We start from the raw sequence: 25,932 nt of genomic DNA, 5'->3' as shown, positions 1-25,932 counted from the left end.
TTCTTCATTGCAAAATGTCAAAAACTGGATACAATCAAATGTTCTTCAGTGAGTAAATAGATCAACAAACTAATACATCCATATAGTGGATGTGAAATAGAAAAACTGACTATTGATGCATGCAACATCATGGATGAATCTCAAAGTGATCATGCTGAGGGAAAAAACCCAGTCACAAAAGCTTATATACTACATTAGTCCACTTGTAAGGCATTCCGATTTACAGGTTTTGTCTGGAGTGGAAGAAAGATGAATCAAGAGTTTATCCAGTATTTTTTTGTTTTCCTCCTACCCATGGGCCAGTCTTACTCCCACTCCAGTAATTATAAACCACAAAGGGCAAGAGATCAGGAGTTTGAAATCATGTAGATTGCCATTTACATGCTTATTTTTATTATCAGTTTTTGTTTAAGTTTTTATTTTGTTATTTGTGTTATTTATTATTAACTCTCCTGGGCATTTGACATGATCTTAGTGTTGAATTCTCCAAATGATTGAACAGTGTGTACCTTAGTACAGATGGAAAACTGCTATGCATAAGAGTTAAATGGCTTGCTCCACTTATCAATTTTATGAACAGGAAACTTATCAATTTCACTTATCGAATTACTGGCAAGTAGTAAAATAAGAATTCCAATTCCAGGTCCTTCTGACTGCAAAACCTGTGCACTTACTGACTATACTATAGAATCTATCAGGGATTCACATATCCTTATCCCTACCCACCCTTTGTTTCCCCCAAGTTAGTTGAGAGTCACCACAACTGAGCCTCAAGTGTGCCAAATAGAAGGAAACACGCTGCTCCCCTAAGAAGCAACAGGATGAGATGGAAAGATCAGGATTTGAGTTGGACCAACCTGTTTTGAATCTTGGCTGTATCACCTAGTAGCTATGTCATCTTAGACAAGTTCACTGTTCCAGTTAACTAAACAAGTACTTACTGAGTGCCCACCATGCTCCAGGAAATGTTCTAGGATCTCAGGATACATTTGTGAACGACACAGAAAAAATTCATGCCCTCAAGAAAATTATATTCTAGTGGAAGACATGGACAATAAATATAAAAATAAGTAAAATATATAGTACATCAGGCAGTCATAAGTACTATGAAGAAAACAGAAAGGAAAAGCAGGGAAGGGTAATGAGGAGTGGAGGAGCCACACTTTTTTTAAAAGATAGTCAGGGAAGGCTTAAGAATTGTTCATGTAGGTATCTGGAGAAAAAGGAGTCCAAGCAAGGGGAATAGCCAGTGTAAAGGTCTGGTCTACACCCAGTGTGTCTGAAGAACAGCAGGGGCACCAGAGTAGCTGGAGTAGACTGAGTCGGGGGGAGACTCCCAGGAAATAAAATCAGGGAGAAAATGGGGAGGCTAGAGGATAGTGTAAGCAGTGTTTCATCTTCCAGGATTTTGAAACCACCAAGAATAACAACAGCAGTAATGTTGGGAGAATGATGTGAGACAGGAACTAAAATCTCCAAGAAAGGTGAGAGAGTGACCCAGATATCAGTGACTGATGACCCCACTTTTACTTTGGATAGGGAGCCTTTAGAGGGGGTGTACAGAGCAGTCCCAGGATCTGACAACTTTTTCTTTTCTTTTTTTTTTTTTTCTTTTACTTTCTTTTTTGAGACAGAGTCTCCCTCTGTCGCCCAGGCTGGAGTGCAGTGGCGCGATCTCAGCTCACTGCAAGCTCCGCCTCTCAGGTTCACACCATTCTCCTGCCTCAGCCTCCCGAGTAGCTGGGACTACAGGCGCCCACTACCATGCCCAGCTAATTTTTTGTATCTTTAGTAGAGTCGGGGTTTCACCATGTTAGCCAGGATGGTCTAGATCTCTGACCTCGTGATCCACCTGCCTCAGCCTCCCAAAGTGCTGGGATTACAGGTGTGAGCCACCTTGCACAGCCAGATCTGACTACTTTTTCTAAGTATTCCTCTGCCTGGTGTATTAAGAATCAACTACACAGGATTATGCAGGACAAGGACAGAGTCAGAGAGACTTGGGAGTCTGTAGGGTTAGTCCAAGCAATAGATGATGGTTTGGACCAAGGTAGAAATAGTAAAATTGGTGAAAAGAGATCAGGGTAGGGATATATTTGGCAAGTAGAACTTACAGGATTTGCTACCAAATTATATGTGGGTTACGAAAGGAAAGTAGCAATCAAGGATAAATTCTATATATATATTTTTGTCCGGGACAACTGAAAGAATGGGGAATACTAAATAAGGTAGGAGACTCGATCCAGAGTTAGGAGTTAGTTTTATGAAGTTCAAAATGCCTATTAGACATCCAAGGGGAGATATAAAGTTGGTAATTGGATACAGAGAAGAAAGGTGGGTGAAAGATACAAATTTCGGACTTGCCAGTGTATGGGTGGTATTGAAATTCATAACACTAGATAAAATCAATAAGGCAATCAGTGTAAATGGATAAAAAGAAGAATCCAATGGCTGGTCACAGTTTGGGGAATTCCAAAAATTAAATTGTAAGGGAGATGAAAATGAATTAACAAAGAATACAAAAAGTAGTTATTCAGAAAAAAGATGAAGACAGAAGAGTATGTTATTCTGGAAGACAAGTGAAGAATATGTATCAAGGAGAAGGAAGTGATCAACTACGTTAAAGCACTTGGTAGGTCATGTAAAATGAGGACTAGGAACCAACCATTGAATTTAGTAACATGAATGTGATTTGTGACCTTGACAAGAACAGTCACAGTAGTCAGTGGTGGGGAAAGCCTTACTGAAGGGGACAAGAAAGGGTACAAGGAGGGCAAAATGGAGACAACAAATGTAGACAGCCCTATTAAAGAGATTTGCTATAAAATTAGATAGAAAATTGGGGTAGTCATTGAAGGGAGAAGTGGGGTCAAGAGAAATTTCTTTTTAAAACAGGAGAAATACCAGCATGTTTGTATGATGAGCAAGTAGGGAAAGGGAGAAATTGAGAATTCAGGAGAGAGAAAGGAAGATTGCCACATCCTTGAGTAGCCAAAAGAGGTTGATATCCAGCACATAAGTGGAGGAGGTGGTCGTGGAGATGAGCAGGGGCAGTTCATTCACAGCCAGAGGAGGGAACACAGAGTACAGAAGCAGAGACGCATGTAGGTGTGAACATGTGGGGCTTTTCTTCTGATGACTTCTATTTTCTTGATAAAGTAGGAAACAAGGTCCTTATCTGAGAGGAGAAGGAGATATTAGAGGACTGAGGAAAGAAGAATATATGAAATGCCTATTTAGGAGAGTAGGAGAGTAAACTGCCCAGACTAAGGATGACTTGAGGCTGGAGGTAGTGAGTATACAGCACAATGATCAGCTGTGGGTTCTCAGCCACATTCACTGTGCAGAGGCGAGAACACACTGGTAGAGAGTTAGACTCAACCAAGGTCAGGCTTTTATCCAGTGGGGACAATGGAATAAAAGAAGGACAAGAGACCATTTCATTGACCATGAAATATCAGCTCTGCAAGGAGACAGACAGTGACATAAGGTGGATTTAAAAAAAAAAAAAAACAAACCAGTGAAAAGGAGGTACAGTCAGTGGCTGTAAGGCAGGTGGAATCAAAGGATTGCTGGAGTTGGGGTTCAAGAGGGAGTGAGCGGGACATATAGGAGGTGGTGGTTGGAGAAGGGACACTTGAATTTGGGGTAGGGAAGGATCTGCAGTTATTGGAATAACTAAGAGAGTCAATGGCTGAATTTGGGTTGAGAATAAGGTCATTAGAAAATGGGCTGTCTGGCCAGACACGGTGGCTCACGCCTGTAATCCCAGCACTTTGGGAGGCCGAGGTGGGTGGATCACCTGAGGTTGGGAGTTCGAGACCAGCCTGACCAACATGGAGAAGCCCCGTCTCTACTAAAAATACAAAATTAGCCAGGCGTGGTGGTGCATGCCTATAATTCCAGCTACTCGGGAGGCTGAGGCAGGAGAATTGCTTGAACCCAGGAGGTGGAGGTTGCGGTGAGCCGAGATCGCGCCATTGCACTCCCGCCTAGGCAACAAGAGTGAAACTCTGTCTCAAAAAAAAAAAAAGAAAGAAAGAAAGAAAACGGGCTGTCAAGGAAATGAAAGGGCAGGGAATGTGAGGGTCATCTTCCAGGATAGTGAAACCATCAAGAATAACAATGCAGTCATGTTAGGAGACTGATGTGGGACAGGGGCTAAATATCCAAGGAAGGTGAGAGAGGGACCTAGAGATCAGTGGCTGATATAAGGAAAAGCATAGATCTGCCTGTTACTTTATCTCTCTGGTCTCACTTTCCTCATCTGGAAGTTGGAAATGGTGATCAGCCTTCCACTACGGGGTTTTTATAAGGATTGAATGAGATAATGCAGGTAGAGCACCTGTCACCCATTAGAACTGGCAGACCTCAGTGTTCAGGAATATTTTTTTAAAATGTAAAGGGCACCTATGAAGTCTTGAGGGTGTATCTCATCTTCCAATTACAGTGAGGAGTGTGTCTTGGAAGGCTAATTGAGCTCAGGTTTGGCTCAATAAATTATAATCATGACAATTCCCCAGAGATGTTCATCAATGGCTCTCTCTGTTTCCATTCATGTCCATGTCATCTCCTTCCTGGCAGGCCTAGGTTCTCGCTATCCCCTCTAGCCAACTGCAGACAGCAGAAGGCTTATTGCCTTCCAGCCCAAGTGTCTAATGCAGAAGGCAAAATGCAAATTACCTGCTTTGGCTGCTCTGTTGCCTCTCCTATTGATGGCAGGCTGGCTGAAAGAGCCCAGAGAAGTGACAGTCTCTAATGAAGTGTCACCTTCTGTTCTGAACTGCACTGAACCCAGACACGTGAGGAAGCTCTGGGCAATACAGCCTGACTAGCTCGTAGCACGGGGAACCTGGGACAAGAGCTAGATCAACTCCTTTTCACTTTATCTCCTATACCCACCCATGACTTCAGCTCTAGGCAGGAGTTTCCATCAAGAAATGAGGTATGTTCTAGCCAACAGGGCAGTGTCTGTTTTACTGGTAATAGGCATTAACATTCAGAGATTCCTTGTTCTCAGAAAAGGGGTAATAAAGTTACGGGGTGGGAGTTGGAAACTTAAGGAACCTGAGTTGCCACAGAGGAGATTCCAGAGTTGAATGGGTCCATGTGGTGAGATGATTCACCTTGTCCATGTTGCTGAGCCCCGTGTACCTTGAGCCTCCTACCTCTGGCTTATCAGTGCTCTGCAGAATATATTAGCCAGGAAAAGATCTGAGCAAGTTTCACTTAGCCTTGTACTTGTGCAAATCTGAGGGTGGAACTCAAGCCTCCTCTTCCTTCACACTACTCAGAGACTTGCCTTGTTCACCACTAATTTTTCATTGTCCGCTACATAGTAGGTTCTCAGTGATGAATGAATGCATTCATGAATGAATGAATGAGTGAATGGCAGATGAGTGAGTGTCAGGGTTGGAGGAGCATAGAGCATGGCTCTTCCAATCCTAACACTTCAGACCAGCTCTGTGCTAGGTACCAAAACCTAGAACCCCACAAGTTTCTTACATGCCTGAGCCGAGAGGTCATTTTTCCAGCCAGAATTTCTGAAACTCCCTTCTTCTACCTAAATTATGTATAAAAACGAAGGGCAGCTACTCTCACCTGAAAATATTTTCTTGATCTTTTCCCTTTTCCCAGCAAACAAACACTTACTTACCTCTTTCTCTAATGCAAAGTGACATTTTGATACAGCAACCCTGGAAGGAGACAAGAATCATTAACTCAGAAAAATGACTGAGCTTCTGCAGTTTGCCAGGCTCCCAACTATTGGCTGAGAACTCCATGTTCTGGAAAAACACAACCACAGTCCTTTTTGCCAACTACTATCTAGCAGTCTGAGGGTTGTTGATATTGATTAACATTGAAAGTGACATTTGGGTCTTGTGTACTTTCCGAATAGACTCCTTTCAACTAAGAAACCAGCAAGGAGGCCTCTGGGGAAAATATTTTTGGGGAGGAGGGGTATGAGGTAACATCAAACATTCTTTGTCCAACATTCTGGATCCTTATCTAGAATGTAAGTAGTTTGTTTAGGGGAAAGAGAAGTCGGCATGTCACTAGGAAAGGAAGTTAGCCTCTCAAAGACATTCAGACAGGAGTACCTAGGGAAAGGAAGAGAGAAATCTAGGAGCAGCTCATTAAAAATATGAAACAACAACAACAAGGTCAAGGGCTAAAAATGTTTATTCAAAAGGCAGGTGATTTAAGGAGCCATGATTTTCCATACAAAAGGTTTTCTAGTAAGAAAAGATCCTGTCAAAGTTAAATTACATTTGATTTTTAAATGTATAATTTACAAGCCGATTTTCTGGCACACAAAAAAGCACACCTGTGCAATTTTTTTTCCAATTTTAGCATATTATCCACCTTTCCAGTAAAATTCCTGTATGCAGCAGCCACCAATATAGATTGGTGGTAAATAAGCGAAGCGTTATTTACATCAGCCTTAAAAGTTCATGTCCTTATTGTTCCTGCCTCAGAACTGACTCAGAATTCGGCATAGAAAACTGCCGTTTTGAAAGAGCCCAGGATGGGCTGTGACAGGCATCCACATCATTAGAGAGCAAAGTTAAAAGACAGATTCCTTGGCCCCACCACCAGGCATTCTGACTCAGTAAGTCTGGGGTGGGACCTGGGAATCTGCAACTTTAGCATGCACCTAAGGTGACTCTGATGCAGGTGGCCCATGGACCACACCTTCACACAGGCTGACTTAGAGAAGATGTCCTTCAGGTTGCGTGTCAAGAGAAATTGCCCCGCCTTCTGCACCCAGCACATCCTGCTGCATTCCATAAGTGCAAGCAATGTGCTCCACAAGCTCACATGTGATGAGCAGTTGCTGATCGACACTGCTGTGCTGGGCAAGCCAATCTGCGGGGCTCTGTGTGACACACCCCTGATTTCTCTTTATTCTGTTAGAACGATTACAGGAAGTTATCTATGCAATGCAAGGATTTTGTAGTGGGCGTGCTGGACCTGTGCCGAGACACAGAAGAGGTGGAAGCGATTTTAAATGGTGATGTGAACTTCCAAGTCTGGTCCGACCACCACCGTCCAAGTCTGAGCCGGATCAAACTCGCCATTAAATATGAAGTCAAGAAGGTAAGCTCCCCCATCTCTTCTGGTCTTCCCATCTCACCTCTCCTCTCAGGGCTGCTGGCCTCGCTTTGTGCTCACATGTATTGTTCCCACGAGGTGACCATGATGACACCCAGATTCTCTCTAGACAGGGAGCTAGCCGTCAGCTTCACAGGGCTGCTAGGATTCTCTCCACCATCCCTTCCCACCGCAGTCCCCAGCCCACCAGGAGAGACAGCAGAAGCATGAGTCAGTCCCTGAGCAGACCTTGAGCCTGGACAGCAGAAGAGATCTTCAGCCTCAACCCACTGGCAGGGACAATGTCACCACGAGGGCTCCTATCAGTTAGCAACCCAGTTTCCAAGTCTTCAAGAGAAACATAGAACTCAGGTCTTTCAAAAGCATTTACTGAGCTTCCTCTGTGTGCCTGAGGACTAATTGTGTAGAAAATGTATTAATGTACAAAGTTTATGGGATCCAATCGCCCTGGGAGGCTGAGAAGAATTGCACTCCAAAGGCATATGAAAGCCCTAAGGAGGCTCAAGTAGACTTTCCCAAAAGTAAACTCCTGCCACCTCCTCAATAGACATCCAAGTGTCTTTAGTGGCTGTGGTCACCAGTAGCCCTCAGACCTGTAGTGCCTACTCAGATTAAGATTATAAGGAGCAAAAGTAAATTATATTCCTACTTTGGATCTACTCTGAGTTCTTTAGAATCTGCTCTTTTGTTAGATGACATTACTCATCCTGATGAACACTAGAACATTCCAAATATCCACATGTTTAAATATCAGTGTGCTTTCCACATAAGTAAAGGAGCTGATTCATCTTTGAGGGGTTTTAATGTTTTCAGCTCTTTCACCTGATCAAAACTGAATGGTATTTTTAAAGCCCCCAGACTGGCCTCTGGGCAGTCATTCTGTTTCCTGATTATCTTAATTTGTGTGTGTCTTAATCTGTGCCTTCAACAATCATATATATCTGTGAAATTTATCCAGGGAGAGCTTCCAAGTCTGATAAAATCTTCCTGCCCTTTTACTTTGATATTATAATAATCACAAATTTTAAGAAAAACAACTTTTGCCTAAGACTCTGAGCTCAAAGATAAAATTGATGACCCACGGGAAAGGTGGCCTTAGAGATTAATATTAGAAAGCACAGTGTTGTTGGAAGTTGGGAGAATCGGGCTGCAGTTTCAAGTACAGTACAATCCTATTTACTCAGCTCAGGAAAACTCACCTTTTAGCTTAAACCAAGAGTTCACTGGGACTTTTCACCAAAGTATGCAGTCACCCCCTGAAGCTGCTGAGATATCCTTGCCCTTGGGGTTCAAACAAACCCTGCTGTGGAGGCTGTCTGGCAGTGGCAAAAATGAGCTGGAGTTTCCAGAACTACAAACATTTTCTTCCTTCCTGAAGCCAGATTATCCTCCTGCCTCCCAGCTCATGGTGAGGATAGAAGATGTCTAAAAACCAGACAAAAGAAGATGCTTGGCATTTGCAGATTTATATTCACAGTTTGGGCTAATTATGCACAACTTCAACAGTCCATTGCATGTAGGCATTCACCATTTTTTTGAAACATAAATTCAAATCCCCTAGCAAAACTGACATGGAGGGTGGAGTTACTCAGTTAGTCCAGAAGTCTGGCCCCCACCTCATAACTACGTGTCCTCTTTTGTCAATTACCAAGTTCAAAATGGCCCTGGGGATAAATGAGAAGGAAGAAATGAAGTTTTCATGAATAAGGGAGAAGGTTGTAGCCAGCAGCTATGAGGGAGGATGGGATGCATGGCGGCCATAGCAGGTGTTTTGTGGGCCACAGGCTGCTGGTTGTCTGCTGTAATCCATAGGTAGGAAGATGATAAATGACCTGCGTAAAATGTCAACCCTGCTCATTTCTAAGACCTTCAAATGATACATTTTCTCAAGTCTTGTATGCCATCATGCAACAGCAGACAGACTCATAGCTCTCCTTGACATTTATTCTTCGTGAATTACCAGAAAACTAACCAATATTTAAAAGTCTTATTAATATTACAATGGGCTTCCATTTTTAATTTATGAATTTTAGCATGCTTGCATGAGTACAATCTATCCCTGAATATTCGAGTAATGAAATAACTAGCACCAAGACCTATTTATAAATACACTGCCCTTTACAACTTAGATAGAAAGATAGATAGATAGATAGATAGATAGATAGATAGATAGATAGATAGATAGATAGATGGATAGATAGATAGATAGATATCTCCTGAGGCTTCAGGCTTAAATACAAAACCATAAAACATTTCCAAGATTCTGCCCACATGGCATAAATCAACCCATTAATTCAGCGACTTAAGAAAACAAGTTGTTCTTAGAAGTTCCATGAGCTGCTAATAGGTGTTACCTTAAAAAAAAAAAAAAGATTTTATGTTCAAATAAATTTGGAAACCTTTAGTTAAACACAGTCAAACAGGTTTTTTGTTTTTTGTTTTCTGCTTTTCTTAAAGATATTACAGAGCCTTTAATATGCATCATAGTGGCTCCTGCCTGTAATGCCAACAATATGGGAAGCTGAGACAGGAGGACTGCTTGATGCCAAGAGTTTGAGACTAGCCTGAGGGACATAGCAAGACCCTGTCTCTATTTAAAAAAAAAAAAAAAAAAAAAACAAGAATCACTACTCTAATAGATGAAGGATACAATGTGTATTACATGACCACAGACTGCTTCTCATGGTGAAACTAGTTTTTCATGTATCAGTCTCTGGGAAACTAATCTATAATCAGCCTGTATGTCTATGAAATGCCAGGATTTGAATGAAGGTGGTGCTGCTCTGTGGCTGGTACTGCACTCTGGATCGTGTCTCTCATTTGAATGTTTGATTATCTTCAGGCACCACCCTAATGTCTGGACCTCTGGCTGGCTGAGTCACAGTACCAGCCTGCATTAGATGAAGACAAGTCACCCACCATGGTTAAAGGGAAGGAATCCTGAACTGGGTTTCTGTTGACCAGGTTTCTAGCCTGATTCTCCCAACCCTGTGGTCTTGGGCAAGTCATTGAAGCTCTCTGACTTTCATTCCCCATTTGCAAAATGGACATACAAGCTTTTGCTTCACAGAGGTTTTGTGTGTGTGTGTGTGAACTTCCAAATGAACTGATATGAGAGGAAATGCTCTGGAAACTATAAAGTTCTCTGCAGATCCAAGAGGAAGCATCATTGCTGTCATTCAGTGATGACTCCCTTTCTTGGGACTCTAGGGTTCTTCTAATTCCCTAGCTGGTCCTTTATTATCTCCCCAGAGAATGCTAGAAATGTCTCCCTGGGAAAGGACATCATTCATAAAGCCTAAAATTCCTTCCAAAATACCAATGGTGTTGTGAGGACATGGTTGTTCCCCCATGACTTCTGCCTTAAGAGGGCGCTCAGCCTCCCCAGTAACCCAAGTGGGTGTGTCATCTGAAATGTCAAGTGTGGTTTCTGGGAAGCAGTATTGCAGATGTAGCTGAAAGGTGCCTATTGAAGTCAGTCCCCGGTCTAACCACTTATTAATGGGGTCACTTGAGCAAATTACTCAGCCTTGCCTCTGTCTCACTTTCCTCATCAGGAAAGTTGGGATAATAATGCCTACATCATAGGTTATAATGAGAATTAAATGGGAGAAAGCATTTGTGCCTCAAATATCCCCAGGCTTCAGTAGCTGATGGTTATAAATGAGGCAGTATTAACACATTGCTCACAGTCAATGCCTACATTACTTTAGGACATTTCTCTTACCCACCTCAGTCCATCCCAGTCCCTCTAGGCCACAGTCCCTGAAGAAGCCAAGCTTGCCTCATGAAAAACCAGGGATATGACCCTCCCCCATACTGAGTCACACCTAAGCTCAGAAGGACTCTGCTTATGCTTCACAGCTAAAGAAACCCAGCCCTCCAGCATCGGCTTGCAACCTCTCTGCATAAACTGGCCTTGGCCTTCTGCTGCAGAGCCAAACACCTTGCAGTCTTCTCTAGGTCTGTCTCTGTCCTCCAGGAATCATGCCTATCCTTCTCAAAGGCCTTTTCTTTCCACTGCATATCAACTCTAAACACGTGCATAGGAAACTTGCAACCCCAACAACTGAGAACCAACCCAACCAGCCTCTGAATCCCAGTTTAAGCCCAGCTGGGCTCAGGCTGTAGTTATGAAGGGACCCCAGTGTCTGCCATGTGGTCAGTGCTTCGTGATGGGGAACAGAGACCCAGACAGAGTTGTTGGCACTCTATTCAAGTTGTCTAATAGAAGACACACTCTCATCCCTCCCTCCCTCTCCTCTAGATTGCTTCTTCATCTCTGGGCTTAGAGGGATGATCTTGATCTTTTCCCTTCTTTCTCCTACACCATTCACTCCTCCTTCCTGACCCCACTCTGCCTTAATGAGGATCAGGTGGGATCTCCTATTCACTGCAAGAGAACTTTGTGCGTATCAGTCCTCTAAGAGAGTGGGGCAAAGAGACCCAGAAGTCCTGTTTTGCATGAGAGAGGCCTTAACTCTACCTATAAAGGAGATGGAGCATCTTTTGGACACTACGAAGCAAAGGTCTGCTAATGGGGGAAAAAAAGAAAATTATGTGAATATTATTTTCCAAAATATATTAGTTCATGGCAGAAAGTACATATATTATCAGGCAGGCATGGCCATATCACCAACAAGGGTGATTAGTTCCATCTCTCAAATTTTCTGAACCACCACCTATGAGGTCTACTGACACTGAGCTCGGCCTTCCAAGGACCCAAGCAGAATAAGACACAGTCTTACCTTCAAAGAGTTACCAGTCTAGTGAGTGAAATGGTACAGGTGTCTCATGACTGTAATAGCAGCAGCCTTTGCAGTGGGGTGGGGGAAGTCTCTTATGTACTTCACCAGCTGAGCAAAGTAGCGTTCACACCTGTGACTTCTTTCAGACTTGCAGGTGGCCCCGGTTCTAGCATCTTGGGATGCAGCTTGGTTTGGGGGCCTCTGCTCTTGGTGCCAGCCATCTTTCCTTCCCACTGAGGAGATCTCCACCCTCCTCAAAAGCCAGCTCCCACTCCTCCTGAGCCTTCGAGACCCTGAAATGTTGAGGTGCCTTTTCCTGGCTCTGCCAGGCTTGCTGGGTTATTCCTGGCTCAGAAAGCTAGTCTTAAGTACAATAAAGACCTGGGACAGGATCAAGGGAAGGGAACAAAGTACAGAGGGTGGAGAGGACCCACTCGATTTCCTTCACTTACATAGTTCCATTTTTCCTTCACACTGCTGCATTAAAAAAAAAAAAAATCCCCTATGATTTTTATTCACTCACTCACTGAAAACTCATGCTTGCTCTTAAAGCTAAAAACTGAGGAAAGTGAACAAGACCCTGGAACTTCAGAGGTGCCCTCTGGGGTGGGGAGGGCATTTCTGGTAGAAAGAACATGCTCAAAGCATGTTTAAAGGCCCTGTGGCGAGAAGAGACATGGTGTACAAGAGGAACTGAAAGAAGGCAAACGGACCAAGCTGGGCCTTGGGAGGACTGGGTGTGACTGAGTCTGTAAGGATGCAGGCAGGGGACAGACCATGTGAGCCTTGCAGATCTCCTTAAGGATTTTAATCTTTTTATTATTTTTCTAAAGAACAATGGGTAGCCATTGGAGGACCTTAATCAGGAGTGGTTATAAAGATTAGGATAGATGGAGAGACAGCTCTTCCTCTGAAAAAGCTGGAAAGGAAACAGGGTGGGTGAAGATGGAGCAAGTTTTTTGTGTGAACGGGACACGATATTAGCCAAGATAGGCTGTTACATTGTGTTGACAAACAAAACTAAAGTCATAGAGGCTTTTAACAAAAGTTAAGTTTATTTATTGCTTACCTTATTTCCATCTTGGAACTCAGTTCCCTCAGGATTCCCAGCTGATGGAAGAACCACCCTCTTAAATGTTTCCTGCGTGCCAGAGGGTCATTCGGCTCTGGGAAATTGTACCCCAGCAATTGCATGCTTTCACCTGGATGAGACACACATTGTTTTTGCTTGCTACTCATTGTGAAGAGTTAGTCATGCCTTCCACACCTTCACAAGAAGGACCAGGAAGCATAATCCTGGTGCTATTTGGCAGCTAGCGCTAATGATTACCATGGGAGAAAAGTTGAGGGAATTCGTATTGATAGCTTCAACTTCTCTGTCAATAGGACACAGAATCACCCTCTGAGATAGAAGCAGCCTGAAGAAAGTAAAAAAATGGGGGGAAAAAAATCTGTGGGAGATGGGAGAGAGAGCTGAACAGTAGGTCTGATTGGCCTGCTAAGACTGGGGACTGAAATTCTTTGGCAACAGACTACATTTTTAACACAAGTGGAAGATCTCCACAAACGATGGTAACGCAGAAAGTCAGTGTCCTCCATAAACCTCAATTCCCTGCCGTCAACTTCAAGATTCTTTCACAGACATGGGCCAGGAGCACACAAAATATGCCCACAGGGCACAGCACTTGGAAAGCTCCCCTCAGAGCAGAATGCCAAGGAGAAAAGGACAAGCTTAGAGGGAAGGGAATGCGGGACCGTTTCAACCCACAAGCTCTAAAGTTGGGTCAGCGCCTCTTACTCTATCAGAAGTCCCTTGCCTCCTCCTATTCCAAAAATGACCGTCTGGTGCACGTTTTACAGTCATGCCATGAGTGGGCCCATCTTTCCACCTGGAAAAACTCCTAGCAGATGAAAGTATTAACAGAACTTGTCAGCTAGCAGCACAGTGTTATAGCTGGGAGCCTGACTGCTCAAGTCCTCTGCCTACTAGACATGGGACATAAATTAAGTTTCTTAGTCTGCTGGCCTTCAGGGAGCTCATAGACACAGTGGACACTGCTCCAGTCCTAACGGGCCTTCTGGCCTAAATATGTGCTCAGAGAGAAAGCAATGCCAGCTGCAGCTGCACAACTGGCTGACATCCTCTCCCTAGTGCAGTGACCACGGGTAGGAACACTCAAGAGAGGGCAGATGCCCTCTGCTGGGCTCTGTTTCATTTCCTCTGTCTGCAAAAAGCACAGGCAGGGCCAGTGAGCAAAGGGGACCTGGGGACATCAGGGCTTTCTAGAGGACGCCTGAGAGGCCAGTCAGACGCTCACATGCCCTAAGCAGACATTCTCCTACTGTGTTTTCCTGCTGAGGCATCGTTTTAACAGATGCTTAGACTTAAGAAGATCAGCGTTGTCACAAACACAGTCTGGCTGGTCAGGCACTACCCCAAACTGCACTGCAGGATGCCCGGTGGTTGGCAAACACTGTTGGAATCCATTGGTGTCAAAAGCATCAATCATCTTCCTCTTTGGGGATTCCTCTAAGCACTTCCGTGGATCTCGCCTGGCCACATGCCACAAAAATCATCAATATCCATTAATCTCCTGGCTCAGAAGGGCTATCTTTTATATGAGGAAGTTTTGTTTTCTCAAGGAGCAAATCTTCAGAAGAGAAAGAATAATTCCAGCATTTAATATGTAAATACGAATCGTGATCCCTTTTCTGCCTGGAGAAACTCCCAGGAGAAGAAACATAGAACCTGCGGGGCAGCAGTGTAGTGTTGTGGCCAGGAGCCCGACTGTGTGTGTTCAAGTCCCAAGCCCTTCACTTACTAGTCATGTGGTTTAGACAAGTTATTTGGTCTCTGGGCCTTGATTTTCTCATCCATATAATGCAAACAAATTACAGTGTCTAATAAATAATAGTTAACACATGCAATGTACCTAGAACATGTTAAGTGTATAACGAATTAGCCAATGGAAACTGTTTGCCATATTGGTTTTCTAAGCAGAACTACACTTAAGACTAAGTCCACATTTCTCAAGTCCAGCACCTTAACACTTTGGGCCAGAGAATTCCTTGCTGTGAGGACTGCCCTGTACATTATAGGCTGTTTAGCAGCATCCCTGGACTCTATCCAGTAGCACCTTACCCCCAGCTTGTGTAACCAAAAATGTCTCCAGACACCGTCTCCAATGCCCTTGGAGGAAGGGGGAGGGGGACAAATAATTCCCTGTTGAGAAGCTCTTGGCTGTTTTCAGGATCCAGTCTATAACCTCTTAACTGTAGGCCCTTAAAGCAAGGATGATAGTTATCCAAGGATGTGTTGTATCACTCTAGACCATGGGTTCCAAGACTTAGCTGATTAATGAAACCACTTGGGTGCTTTGTAAAAAACAAACCAAAAAAATCACCAGTGCCTCAGCCTCAGAAAGACAAATACCACATGATCTCACTTATATATGGAATCTAGTAAAGTTGAACTCATAGAAGTAGAGAGTAGAATCATAGTTGCCAGACGCTGGGGAGATGGGGAGGGAGGGAATGGGGAGTTGTCAATCAAAGAGTACAAAGTTTCAGAGAGACAGAAAGAATAGATTTTGAGCTTTATTGCACACCAGAGTAACTGTAATAAATAAAAACATATTATATATTTCAAAATAAGTAAGAAAGTAAATTTTCATGCCTCACCATAGAAATGATAGGTAAGCAAGGCGATAAATATGTTAATTAGTTTAATTTAATCATAACATATTGTACACATATATCAAAACATCCGTTGTACTCCATAAATGTATACAATTATGATTTGTCAAAAAAAAAAATGCCTGGGCCGGGTGCAGCGGCTCATGCCTGTAATCCCAGAACTTTGGGAAGCCAACGTGGGTGGAGAACCTGAGTTCAGGAGTTCGAGACTAGCCTGGCAAACATGGTGAAACCCCATCTCTACTAAAAATACAAAAATTAGCTGGGCATGGTGGTGGGTGCCTGTAGTCCCAGCTACTTGGGAGGCTGAGGCAGGAGAATTGCTTGAACCTTGAAGGCAGAGGTTGCAGTGAGCCGAGATCGTGCCACTGCACTCCAGCCTGGGCAACAAGAGCAAAACTCCGTCTCAGAAAAAAAAAAAAAAATGCCTGGACCACATCCACAGAATTTGTAATCCAATTCTTTTGGGTGGGAGCACAGCAATTAGTGTTTTTTAAAGGCTCTTTAATGATTCTACATTTTGCAGAGATGAAGCTCTTAGATGGTGGACTCTTGGTTCATCTAAATTTCTGAAGGCTGGGAAGAGTACATGCCCTGCATGCAATGTGCAGCCTCCATATGGAGTAAATAGATAGATGATGTGTTCAGTGGGAAGCTGGAGGCTTTGATGCTTCTCTAAGTACCTGTAACTCCCCCTTGGAATTAAAAGCCTATGTAAACAATCCAGATGATGTTCCAGGCTGGCCCTAGAGTATGGGGCTATCATCTCCATGTCCTTCATTGCTGATCCATGTCCCTTTGGGGTTTGTCACTCTGGAAAAGAGCTATCCAGGAAAGCCCCAACACCAGTTCTGGCCTGGTAGTTGCCCGGTAGTTGCCAAACACTGTTAGAATCCATTGGTGTTGAAAGCATCAGTCATCCACTTATGGTGGTAGTCCATCTCTAAAATTACCACCATAAGCCTGGTTGTCTTAGAGATGAAGCAGAGAGGCGAGTAGCTTCCAGGGTGACCCTGTACAGTTAGGGAGAAACAGTGGGGCCTTTGCCTCCAGAGGGGAGCTCAGATTGCTAAGGGCTCCACAGTGGGTCTCAGGAGTGCTCCCTCCACTCTTGAGCCTGAGTTGCTGCCCCATATCCACACCCTGCCAGCTCAGCTTTAGAGGGTGGAAAGGGACAAACTGCCTGATGCTCCTCTTTGCCTTTCTTCTGGCATTCTGTAAATCACCTGACGTAACTTTCTCTAATGTGCAGATGCTACTGTTAATTTGCAAAATATATTTCAGATCCTCAAAGTAAGAGTTGTCACAACAGGACAGAAAACTATTGCTTTTTGCCTGTTTTGCTACCTTTTGTTCAGCTGTTTCAATACCTAAGTAGTTGCATGAAAGGATAATCCTTTAAAGCATTTTTCTTCTTCTTGGTTACCATGTCTCCTAAGCCACACAGACTTAGCTTGTATAACTATCATTATGTTCTTACTGTGCTGCATTTGCTAAGATAGTCAGAGCCTGAGTATTATTACATCCTGATTTGGGGGCTAATAGGAAGAGAGGAATCTGAGGAGCATTCAAGGGCAGAACATAAATCCCCCAATGCCCCACACAAAATAGATGCAAATCAGATGCATTTACTAGCCCAAAGTGAAAAGCACAACAAGAGCCATCTTCAATTTGTCGCTTTTATCCCAAAGTCAAACAGATCTTAGAAATTACAGTCCTCCCCAAGGATCTGTGACTAACTCTGATAGTTCAGCTAAAGACCATCTACACATTTCTATCTCATTATTTCTTTACCAGATGCTCATACATGAATTTAGAGTTTTAATGAGCATTTGATCTTTCAAATATTCCTCCCAATATGTACCACATGCATTACTCTTTTATTAACATTCATCTGCCTAAGGTCACTTGCAAATTTTCTTGATGGAAGGGGAGTTTTGTAAGTATAATTGCAGATGAAACTTTTTGCTTAATTTATGTTTTAATTTATGTAATCCAAGCCACAGTCATATCTTGCCTGGATGATTAGAATAACATTTAACTGTTCTACCTACCTCTTTCCTCTCCTTTCCCCCTCCTCCTCCTCCTCCTCCTCCACACACACACACACACACACACACACACACACACACACACCAGTGAAGCAGCTTCTCATTTTTTTTTTTTGAGACAGAGTTTTGCTCTTGTTGCCCAGGCTGGAGTGCAATGGCCAAGTTCAAGTTATTCTCCTGCCTCAGCCTCCTGAGTAGCTGGGATTACAGGCATGCACTACCACACCCAGCTAATTTTTGTATTTTTAGTAGAAACGGGGTTTCTCCATGTTGGTCAGGCTGGTCTTGAACTCCTAACCTCAGGTGACCACCCCCACTCGGCCTCCCAAATTGCTGGGATTACAGGCGTGAGCCACCGTGCCTGGCCTGATTTTTTTTTTTTTAAGTAATCAGATCATGTCATGCCCACAGTTAAATCTTCCACCTAAGCATGAACAAGCCAGGCATAGTCTCTTCCCTCAGGAAGTTCATAGTCTAATAATTATCACTGCTAGAAGTCGAGCCTGAAACAAGGATTTTTTTGTTTCTTGTTTTTATTTGTTTTTGCAAGTGATTCATCAAAAGCATGATCTTGGGGGAAACCTGCATTGAAGGGGCAGAAGCAGAATGGGGCAGGAGAAGAAACTAAGCTAAGAGAGGGTTTCAGAAAAGTCTAACTTCAGCTTGACTTGGTGAGGAGCCTGGGAATCTGAGTAGCACCACAGACTTGTCCCATGTTAAGGCAAGGGGGTTGGCCTTTTATACACTTACACCAGCCACTCATTAGTGGCAGGCTGCCCCAAGGGGAGGGCATTACCTCCTGGGCAATTCTGGGCAAAGTGGTTTCCCCTGGCTTTGGGGAATTTGTGGAGATGGGTGTTTCTGTGAGTCCCTAGTAGCTGGAGGTGGGTGCACCTTCTTTCTAACGAGGATCTTGGCGGACACTAGCATCTTTTTGCCCCCTAAAGCACTTAAAATCCAACTATTAACAATGGCCTACAAGGTGCTGCATGACCTGGCCCTTGCCTCCCTATCTAACTCACCTCACACCAAGCTCCCTCCTGCTCACTGATCTCCAGCTGCACTGCCTGCCTCTGTTCCTTCAGCACTCCGTGCTAGTAGTTCCTGCCCAGGGAAGTTACTGGTCCCTTTCCCTCAGGTCTCTGCTGGCTGGATCCTCGGTGTTTGAGTCTCAGATCCATAGCCTGCTTCTCAGAGGGACCTCCTGACCACCGGATCCGAATGTGGTCACCATGTTGTCCCCTCCCTCATCAGCCACTGTCTGTCCCAGTGAATATCATTTGTTTATTTTGTTTACTTGTTTATTGTCTGTTTCCCTTAATTCTGTGGCAGCAACTCACCACTGTATCCCCAGCCTAGAGCATACCCAGGCAAGTAGAAGATTCTCAAAAATATTTTCTGAATAAGTGAAAAATTGAATAAATAAATGAATGTGTAGCACCTGAGTTTTCTTCCAGTTTTGTTTTCCTGAAATACAACAAAATCCCAAATTCAAGATGAGATTCATTCCTAAATGCTGCTGAGGAAACTCACAGAGCTCTCTTGAGGATCAAAACGAGATGAATAGGAAAGCAGCCCATGATGTGACAGTGGATTAGATGTCATTTGTCTCATGCTTGAGGCCCTATGACTATTGTCACTGAGTCCGTGGAAACTCAGAACATGAGTAATGACCTTAATTTACTTAAAAACAACAACAAAAAAGAAAAGTCATTTACATACAAAATATAGTTTAATTAATAACATTATTAATAATTTGGTCTCCAAATTGCATCTGAATAAATTACAAATTAATTTTTAGAAAAAGATTAGTATAATTATAATAATATATTTGGGTAATGAGTATACTTATTACAGAAGTATAAGCATTACAAATTAATATTTTTATAGCTGTTACATACTTAGTAATATGTATATTTGTGCAGTAAGTATACTTATCACAAATGAATTCATCTTTTTATGCTTATTATTCCCTACTAAACCCATCAGAAGCATCATTGCCTGACTGCTATGCTTACTCCTCTTCTGATAGGTGTTGCTAGGCAGATGCAAGCTTGAAGAAGGAGGGGATCATCCTGTGACACCCATTATCAGCTACATCTGTGGACAATATAAAATAAATAAAACTCAGCCCCGGTTTGTCAGGAACTTCCATCCTAACAGGTTACAGAGATCTGAATCCGGCCCTTTATCAAACAAGTAAGGAAAGACTAATCCAGATGAAAATGGTGTGGGAAAACATGGAACAGGAGGAGGTTCATGGCTTCTGAGCCAGGCCATGAAAGGGGGATCAGAGCTCAAAAGCAAAGGGGGAACAAAGACATTCCGGAAAGAGGAAGCAGTGGGGGACCTACAAAGGTACGATCACGTTTAGGGACTTGCAGGTGTCCTGAGGGTAGATTTATGGGAAGAAGGGAGCTTGGGAAGAGGAGGCAATTTGAGGTAGGAGAACAGGAACCCCGGGCAGGGGCAGGACGCCTGGCTGGGGAGGCGAGGCCAGCATGTGGGCTGTGAAGATGGCCAAAGGGCTCGGCTCCATTCCATATGGAACAGGGCCTCCAGGTTGTCTGTATTTCTGATTTCACTGCAGTTTGTATTTCTGATTTCACTGATTTTATTTATTGAACAAACAACATTATAAAAATAAGGAAGCTATTTAAAAGCAAAACGATGGTATCCAATCATGTGCCCCATATATCAATTATTTTTATTTGTTGACAGGTTTCCAATTTTTTCCCATGTGCAGAAATGTATTTACATGCATACAGCTATAGGGTAAATAATTTTGTGATTTGATTCACCAACCAGTAGAATGTAAAAATTTATCTATGCTTCCTATAATTATTTTGTTGATGCTAGCATGAGATTGAAGTACCATTGTTAACATTTTCTCTACTGTTGAGCATTCATTTTAAAATATATTTCTATTTACTTTTATCTGCATACATAAAGTTTTCTTTCCTTCTTTTCTGTTATTTCCTTAAGTTGAATTTCTGAGAGTGGGGCTACTGGGTCAAAGGGCATAAATATTTGCTATGGTTCTTGAAATATATTGCAAAATTATTTTCCCAAAGGACTATATTATTTTTCGGTGCCACCAGTGGTATACAACTGACCTGGTTTCATCAGCACTTTACAATCACTGAGTATTATTAAGATTATTAGTATTATTCCCCCCTAATTTAATAGACGTAAAATACTATCTTTGCGTATTTTAAAATGCATTCCTCTGGTTACTAAGCAGATGAGCATTTTTGTATGTGAATCCTGCCCCACCCCCAGCTATCCACCACACCACACCACAAATATCCTTAGCATTGCCATACTGGAGCCTTACCACTTTCCATGTCAACTTGTATGATTCTTGTGTGATCTAGAACTTTCTACACATTTGTGGCCAAGTTAATGATATGTTAGAACTGTAAGTAGCTTCACTTCAGTAATACAGTTCTAGTGGTAAGGTTTGATGGCATATACAGGAAAGGGAACTAACTAAAATACTGTTAGAGGTGTCCATTAGGAAGTGATGAGAGCCTAAGGCCAATGGCTGAGTTCAAAGAAGGAATACGTATATCCATCCCGTTGGAGGCAGAAAATACGGCTTTGCAATTTAGGAGACAAATTCAGCCTAGATGCTTCTGTGGCTGAGTATGGCCTAACAACCACAGGATAAACTACTCAGATTCTCCTACAGAGATTGCAGAGATTAGGGGCATTCCCTAGATTACCCTAACAGAGATTTGATTTAGATAAGGGAGGGAACTGGAGGCCATTGAGAAGCCTAGAGGACATGGTGGTAAGCTGAGGCAGACGAGCTCTAGCAGCCCAGAGGAGGCCTGGGCCACAGTGGATGGGGAGGGGACTGGGGCACTGGGGACTACTGGAGCTAAGCCAAGCTCGCCCTGCCTAGCAGGCAGCCAGAAGAATTCCCAAGATAGGGAAGGACCAATGAACTGGCAGAGCACAGTGTTCTTGTCCAGTCCACAGATAATATCAGAGATGCTAAACCTCTCACCAGATCCACAGCCAGCCCTCCTTATACATTTTTCCCCAGATTATTTTTAATAAAAGCAACATAATACTTGTTTTTCTAATAAGGACCTTCAGTCAGTCCTCCAAGCACTCTGGAATGACCTGCATTTTGGGGCCCATTTTGGGACCTTTATTCAAGGTCCTTATTAGAAAAGGTGAAAAGGACATGTTAAAGTATTGGCTAATTTGGAAGAGCTGCTTGCAGTAACCATCAGGCTGAAATTCAGTGAAATTAAAACCCATTAGGGAGGGTTTACAAAGACAAAGTTCCAACAAGCAAATCTATTAGCATCAGTTACGGATCCTTAGCTGATAATAAACCACTGCCTAGAGAAATCTGACTTCTTGTTATGAGGGCAGGGTACACAAACACATATGTCATATTCTATCACAATTGTAACTGGTTATTATATTTACAGATGGTGCACAAATATCCTGAAGGTCCCTTACATGGTTGTTAAAGATTTCTTCCCGAATTAATTGACTCCTTCCCAGACAATCAAAGGCTGTGTGTTAAAAAACAGACCTTTCAGCATGATGTGAGCGAACAGCCCTGTGTGGAGTGGTGGTTAAGAATCATCAGCTTGGGCAAATTGTTTAACTTTGCTTTTCCCTCATCTCTAATGTGGGGATGACACTACTTGCCTTATAAAGTTCCAGTACATAGTAAGTACCGGACAAATTCTTCCAGGAATTATTCTGCTCCATAGCCGGCACTAGTTAGGGGACCGGCTGTGTATCACCTGGGTGGTAGACAAGGCACAGCCCACTCCATGTTGTTACACTCTATTACTAGAAAAAAAAAAAAATCTCTATTTCTAACCTTAACCTGTTCTGTCAAAATTAACATTATATTATTAAAATGTTATGTATAATCCATATATATGTGTATATATAGCATTAAATGTGTAATGACTGGAGAAACAGGCATAACCAGCATGAATGTGCTTTGTGCCTCTTGCGGGTAAGATATCTCACATATTAACTGCTGCTTGGTGTAGCTCAAGCTCTGAAGTAGGCATGTCTGGGTTCACATCCTGGCTGTGTGACCTCGGATGGGTTACTTAGCCCTCTGCCTCAGTTTCCTCCTTTGTAAAAAAAAAAAAAGATCTAGTGATTGTGCTAATGATGGAATTGTTGCAAGGATTAAATTGATCAATACATGAAAATCATTTAGAACAATGTATGGCACATCATATCCAATAAATGTTGGCTCTTAGCATTTAAAAATTTTTCTGAACTATATGAAATCTGGCTCAGTGTCTCCTGCCCAGATTGGAAGGAACTTTGGTCTCAGTCATTCTGGGAGCACCTTTTTCTGTGTTGTACCACGGCCCTGAAGACTCACTTGTGTATCTAAAAGAGAGCTCTTGGTCTATGCCCTTCTCCTATGGACACCTGATGCCACCAACAAGTGCTGATCACCACAATCTGTTCTAAGCCATGACTCCATCTTACTCATTCAACAAAGGGTTTTTTCTTTTTTTTTCTTTTTTTTTTTTCACCCGTTGTTTTCCTGACACTATAGCAGGTGCTGGGAATAAAACAGAAAAACAAAACAGAAAAGAAGTAATCCTTTCCTCCTGGAGCTTCAAATGAAGCAAGACCCCTGAGTCAGGCTGGTGCTAGGGCCCTCTTCAGGATTTCCACAAAGAAGACCCTTGTCATTTGGTCAATCCTCTCAGCGCTCTGGAATGATCTGCATTTGGGGGTCCATCTACCTCCAAGGCAGGGAGTTCAACTGGACCTTGATGCCTGCCATCCCACGGAAGACATTCAAGCCCCACTCCCCTTTCCTGGTCTCAGGAAACATCTCTCCAACACCAAGGACTCTCCTCCAGACCCTCCTCTTCACCAAGCCCCAATCCCCCCAAAAAGCCTGCATGTGATATTCAAAACTATTCCTGAAATCTCAAGAAACTATTAACTTCTTCCTCAGCTACAACCACCAGAACACAGAGCCCTCCTGGCCACCTCCTAAGGAGGTGGAAGGCAAAATGTCACTCATTCTTCTATGATGAATTTTCAGGCAAGAAAACAAGACAGGCTTATCTCCCAGGAAGGTTATTCAGACACCCAGACACACAGATTGGGTCCAGGGAGGCGAGTGTTCATGGCTTAGGGAGCAGTAGGCGGCATCTGGACCACAGTGCTGTCAAAGGGAAGGAAGATACAGAACAGATTTGTGTGTCTGGCAACCAGAAGGAAATTAACAAGATTTTGAGACAGTAATTTCAGCAGCGTTTAAGAGCCAGATTTCAGACGGTCAGGAGGCCATAGGTAAGTGCAGCTAACAACACAGGTAAGTGCAGCTGTTGTTTGTGAGATGCTTCTACCTCTGAGAAGGGAGAGGAGCAGAGGATGAACGTTCAAGGCAGAAAGGAGATGAAGACCGAGGAAGGAGTTCTTGCCCCACAGGCCCATGGAGAAGGAGACAATGTGGAGTGCTGAGAACTAGAAACTGATGGGCGGTGTTCGACTTATCTTTTGGTGCATAAAACTTGGTGGTTTGGAAAAGAATCAATCATTTTATTCACTCACAATTCTGTAGGTCAGGAAATCAGGCAGGATTCAGCTGGGATGTTCTTATGCTAAAATCATTTGTTCAGCTGTATTCAGTTGGTGGTTTGACTAAGATGGAAGATGTCAGAAGGCTACATCCACATTGCTGGCACCTCAATGCTTCTTTATTTTGTCTCTCTCCCTGCACATGGATATCCTGAACTTCCTCACAGCATGGGGGTCTTCCTCACAGCAGGGGAGCTGAACTATAGCATGGCAGCTGCCTTCTAAGAGGTAGCTTTCTCAGGAGATACTGAAGATGTCTAAGGCTCAATCTTGGAAAGTGTTGCAGCATCCTCTTCAGAGTAAGTCATTAAGAGTTATCCCAGCTTCCACCACAGGGATTTAGACCCACCTCTTGATGGAGGATTGTCAAGGTCTGATTCCAGAGCATGTGGGATGGGAGACATTGTTGTCACCATCTTTGGAAATGCCGTTTACCTCAGGAGGAGAGAGGAGTGAGAGTTCCTACTTGTGGGAGTACACTGTGGAATCAAAGAGATGAGTTGTGGATTCATTTATAAATTCGTGCATTCGATAAGTATTCCTTGAAATTATACTATGTACTGGACACTGTTCCAGGTAGTACAGGTGCAATGAGGCAAAAGAAAAAGTCCTTGCTCTTATAAAGTTTATGTTCTAGTACAGAGACAGACAATAAATACTTAATAAACTCTAGTTGTTGCCAAGTGATATAACAAAGCAGGGTTAGAGGACAGGAGGAACCGAGTAGGGGGCACAAGGAAGGCTTCTATTTTTGGGCAGGGTTGTCAAGGAAGGCCTTGGTGCATTTCAGGAATACATGGAGGGGCACTGAGGCAAGAACTGGACTATCAAAAGCCTTATAGGCATGGGAAGAAACATGAATTGTTTTTTCTAAGCATAGTTAGCAGCCATTCATCTGGTCTCTTGTTCAGCTGGGAGATTAAAAAATCTACCATCGGCCTTGCGTCCTTTGACTCATCCTCAGGCCACTGGGCTTCCCTTCTAGATCCTTAGAGTCTGAGGGTAGTGTCTTTACTATAGGTTTGACATTATAGTGGCTAGAAGCCATCCAAATTTGGTCTGGAAAAAATGTTTAAAAAATCCTGCATAGCTCCAGATGGCTTTGTAAATTAAATTAGACCCACACTGGCCCAGGAACTTTCTCAATCATAATTACATTAGTGATCATTAACATTTAAAGAGGCTGCAAACAGAATACTGGATATTGCAATAAATTATCATTGTCCACTGGGCAGGTTCCATGAATCAAGTACCCCTGGAACCTTTTGAGACTATCTGATGCTGCAATTTAAATGAAGGATATTGTTCTGCTTCTTTGTACGTGGGAGTACAATGGGGGCAAGAGTGAGAGCAAAATTTTTGCGTGTGCAAAAAAATTCCATGCTATGCATATCTGGCCTGTATGTCCAAACTAACAGTCTGTTACAACTCTACCTGGCTCCCAAGGCACCATACTTTTCCAAGTCATGTTTAGCCTTCATCTTAGCATGACTCACAAGACCCATTACTCCTCAATGGTCCAGCCACCCTGAGCTACCTACATCTCTCCTAATATGCCAGGCTCTGAGGCTTCAGTAATAACAGCAACAATAACAACAATGTTTTAAGTTCTTAATCTGTGCCCTTTACCATGCCAAGAGCTTTGAATATACTCATTCAGTGTGTCATCAATATTGTCATCTCTGCTTTACATATGAAATAGACACAGATCACAGGTGAAG

At 43.1% G+C, this 25,932-nt stretch overlaps 1 protein-coding gene across 1 annotated transcript in view; it reads left to right on the top strand.

Moving 5' to 3' along the window:
- Positions 1 to 25,932, top strand: part of TRPC7 (transient receptor potential cation channel subfamily C member 7) — a 141,024-nt gene that overhangs the window by 42,406 nt on the left and 72,686 nt on the right. The window contains exon 3 of the mRNA XM_003900135.4: positions 6,919 to 7,101. Coding sequence (XP_003900184.2) covers positions 6,919 to 7,101 — 183 coding nt within the window. The remainder of the gene's footprint in view (positions 1 to 6,918; positions 7,102 to 25,932) is intronic.

Source organism: Papio anubis, chromosome 5 (genome assembly GCF_008728515.1).
Source record: "Papio anubis isolate 15944 chromosome 5, Panubis1.0, whole genome shotgun sequence".
NCBI classification, from domain to species: Eukaryota; Metazoa; Chordata; class Mammalia; order Primates; family Cercopithecidae; genus Papio; species Papio anubis.
Note: the sequence above shows the minus strand (reverse complement) of the source record. Positions and strands in the feature narration are given on the sequence as shown.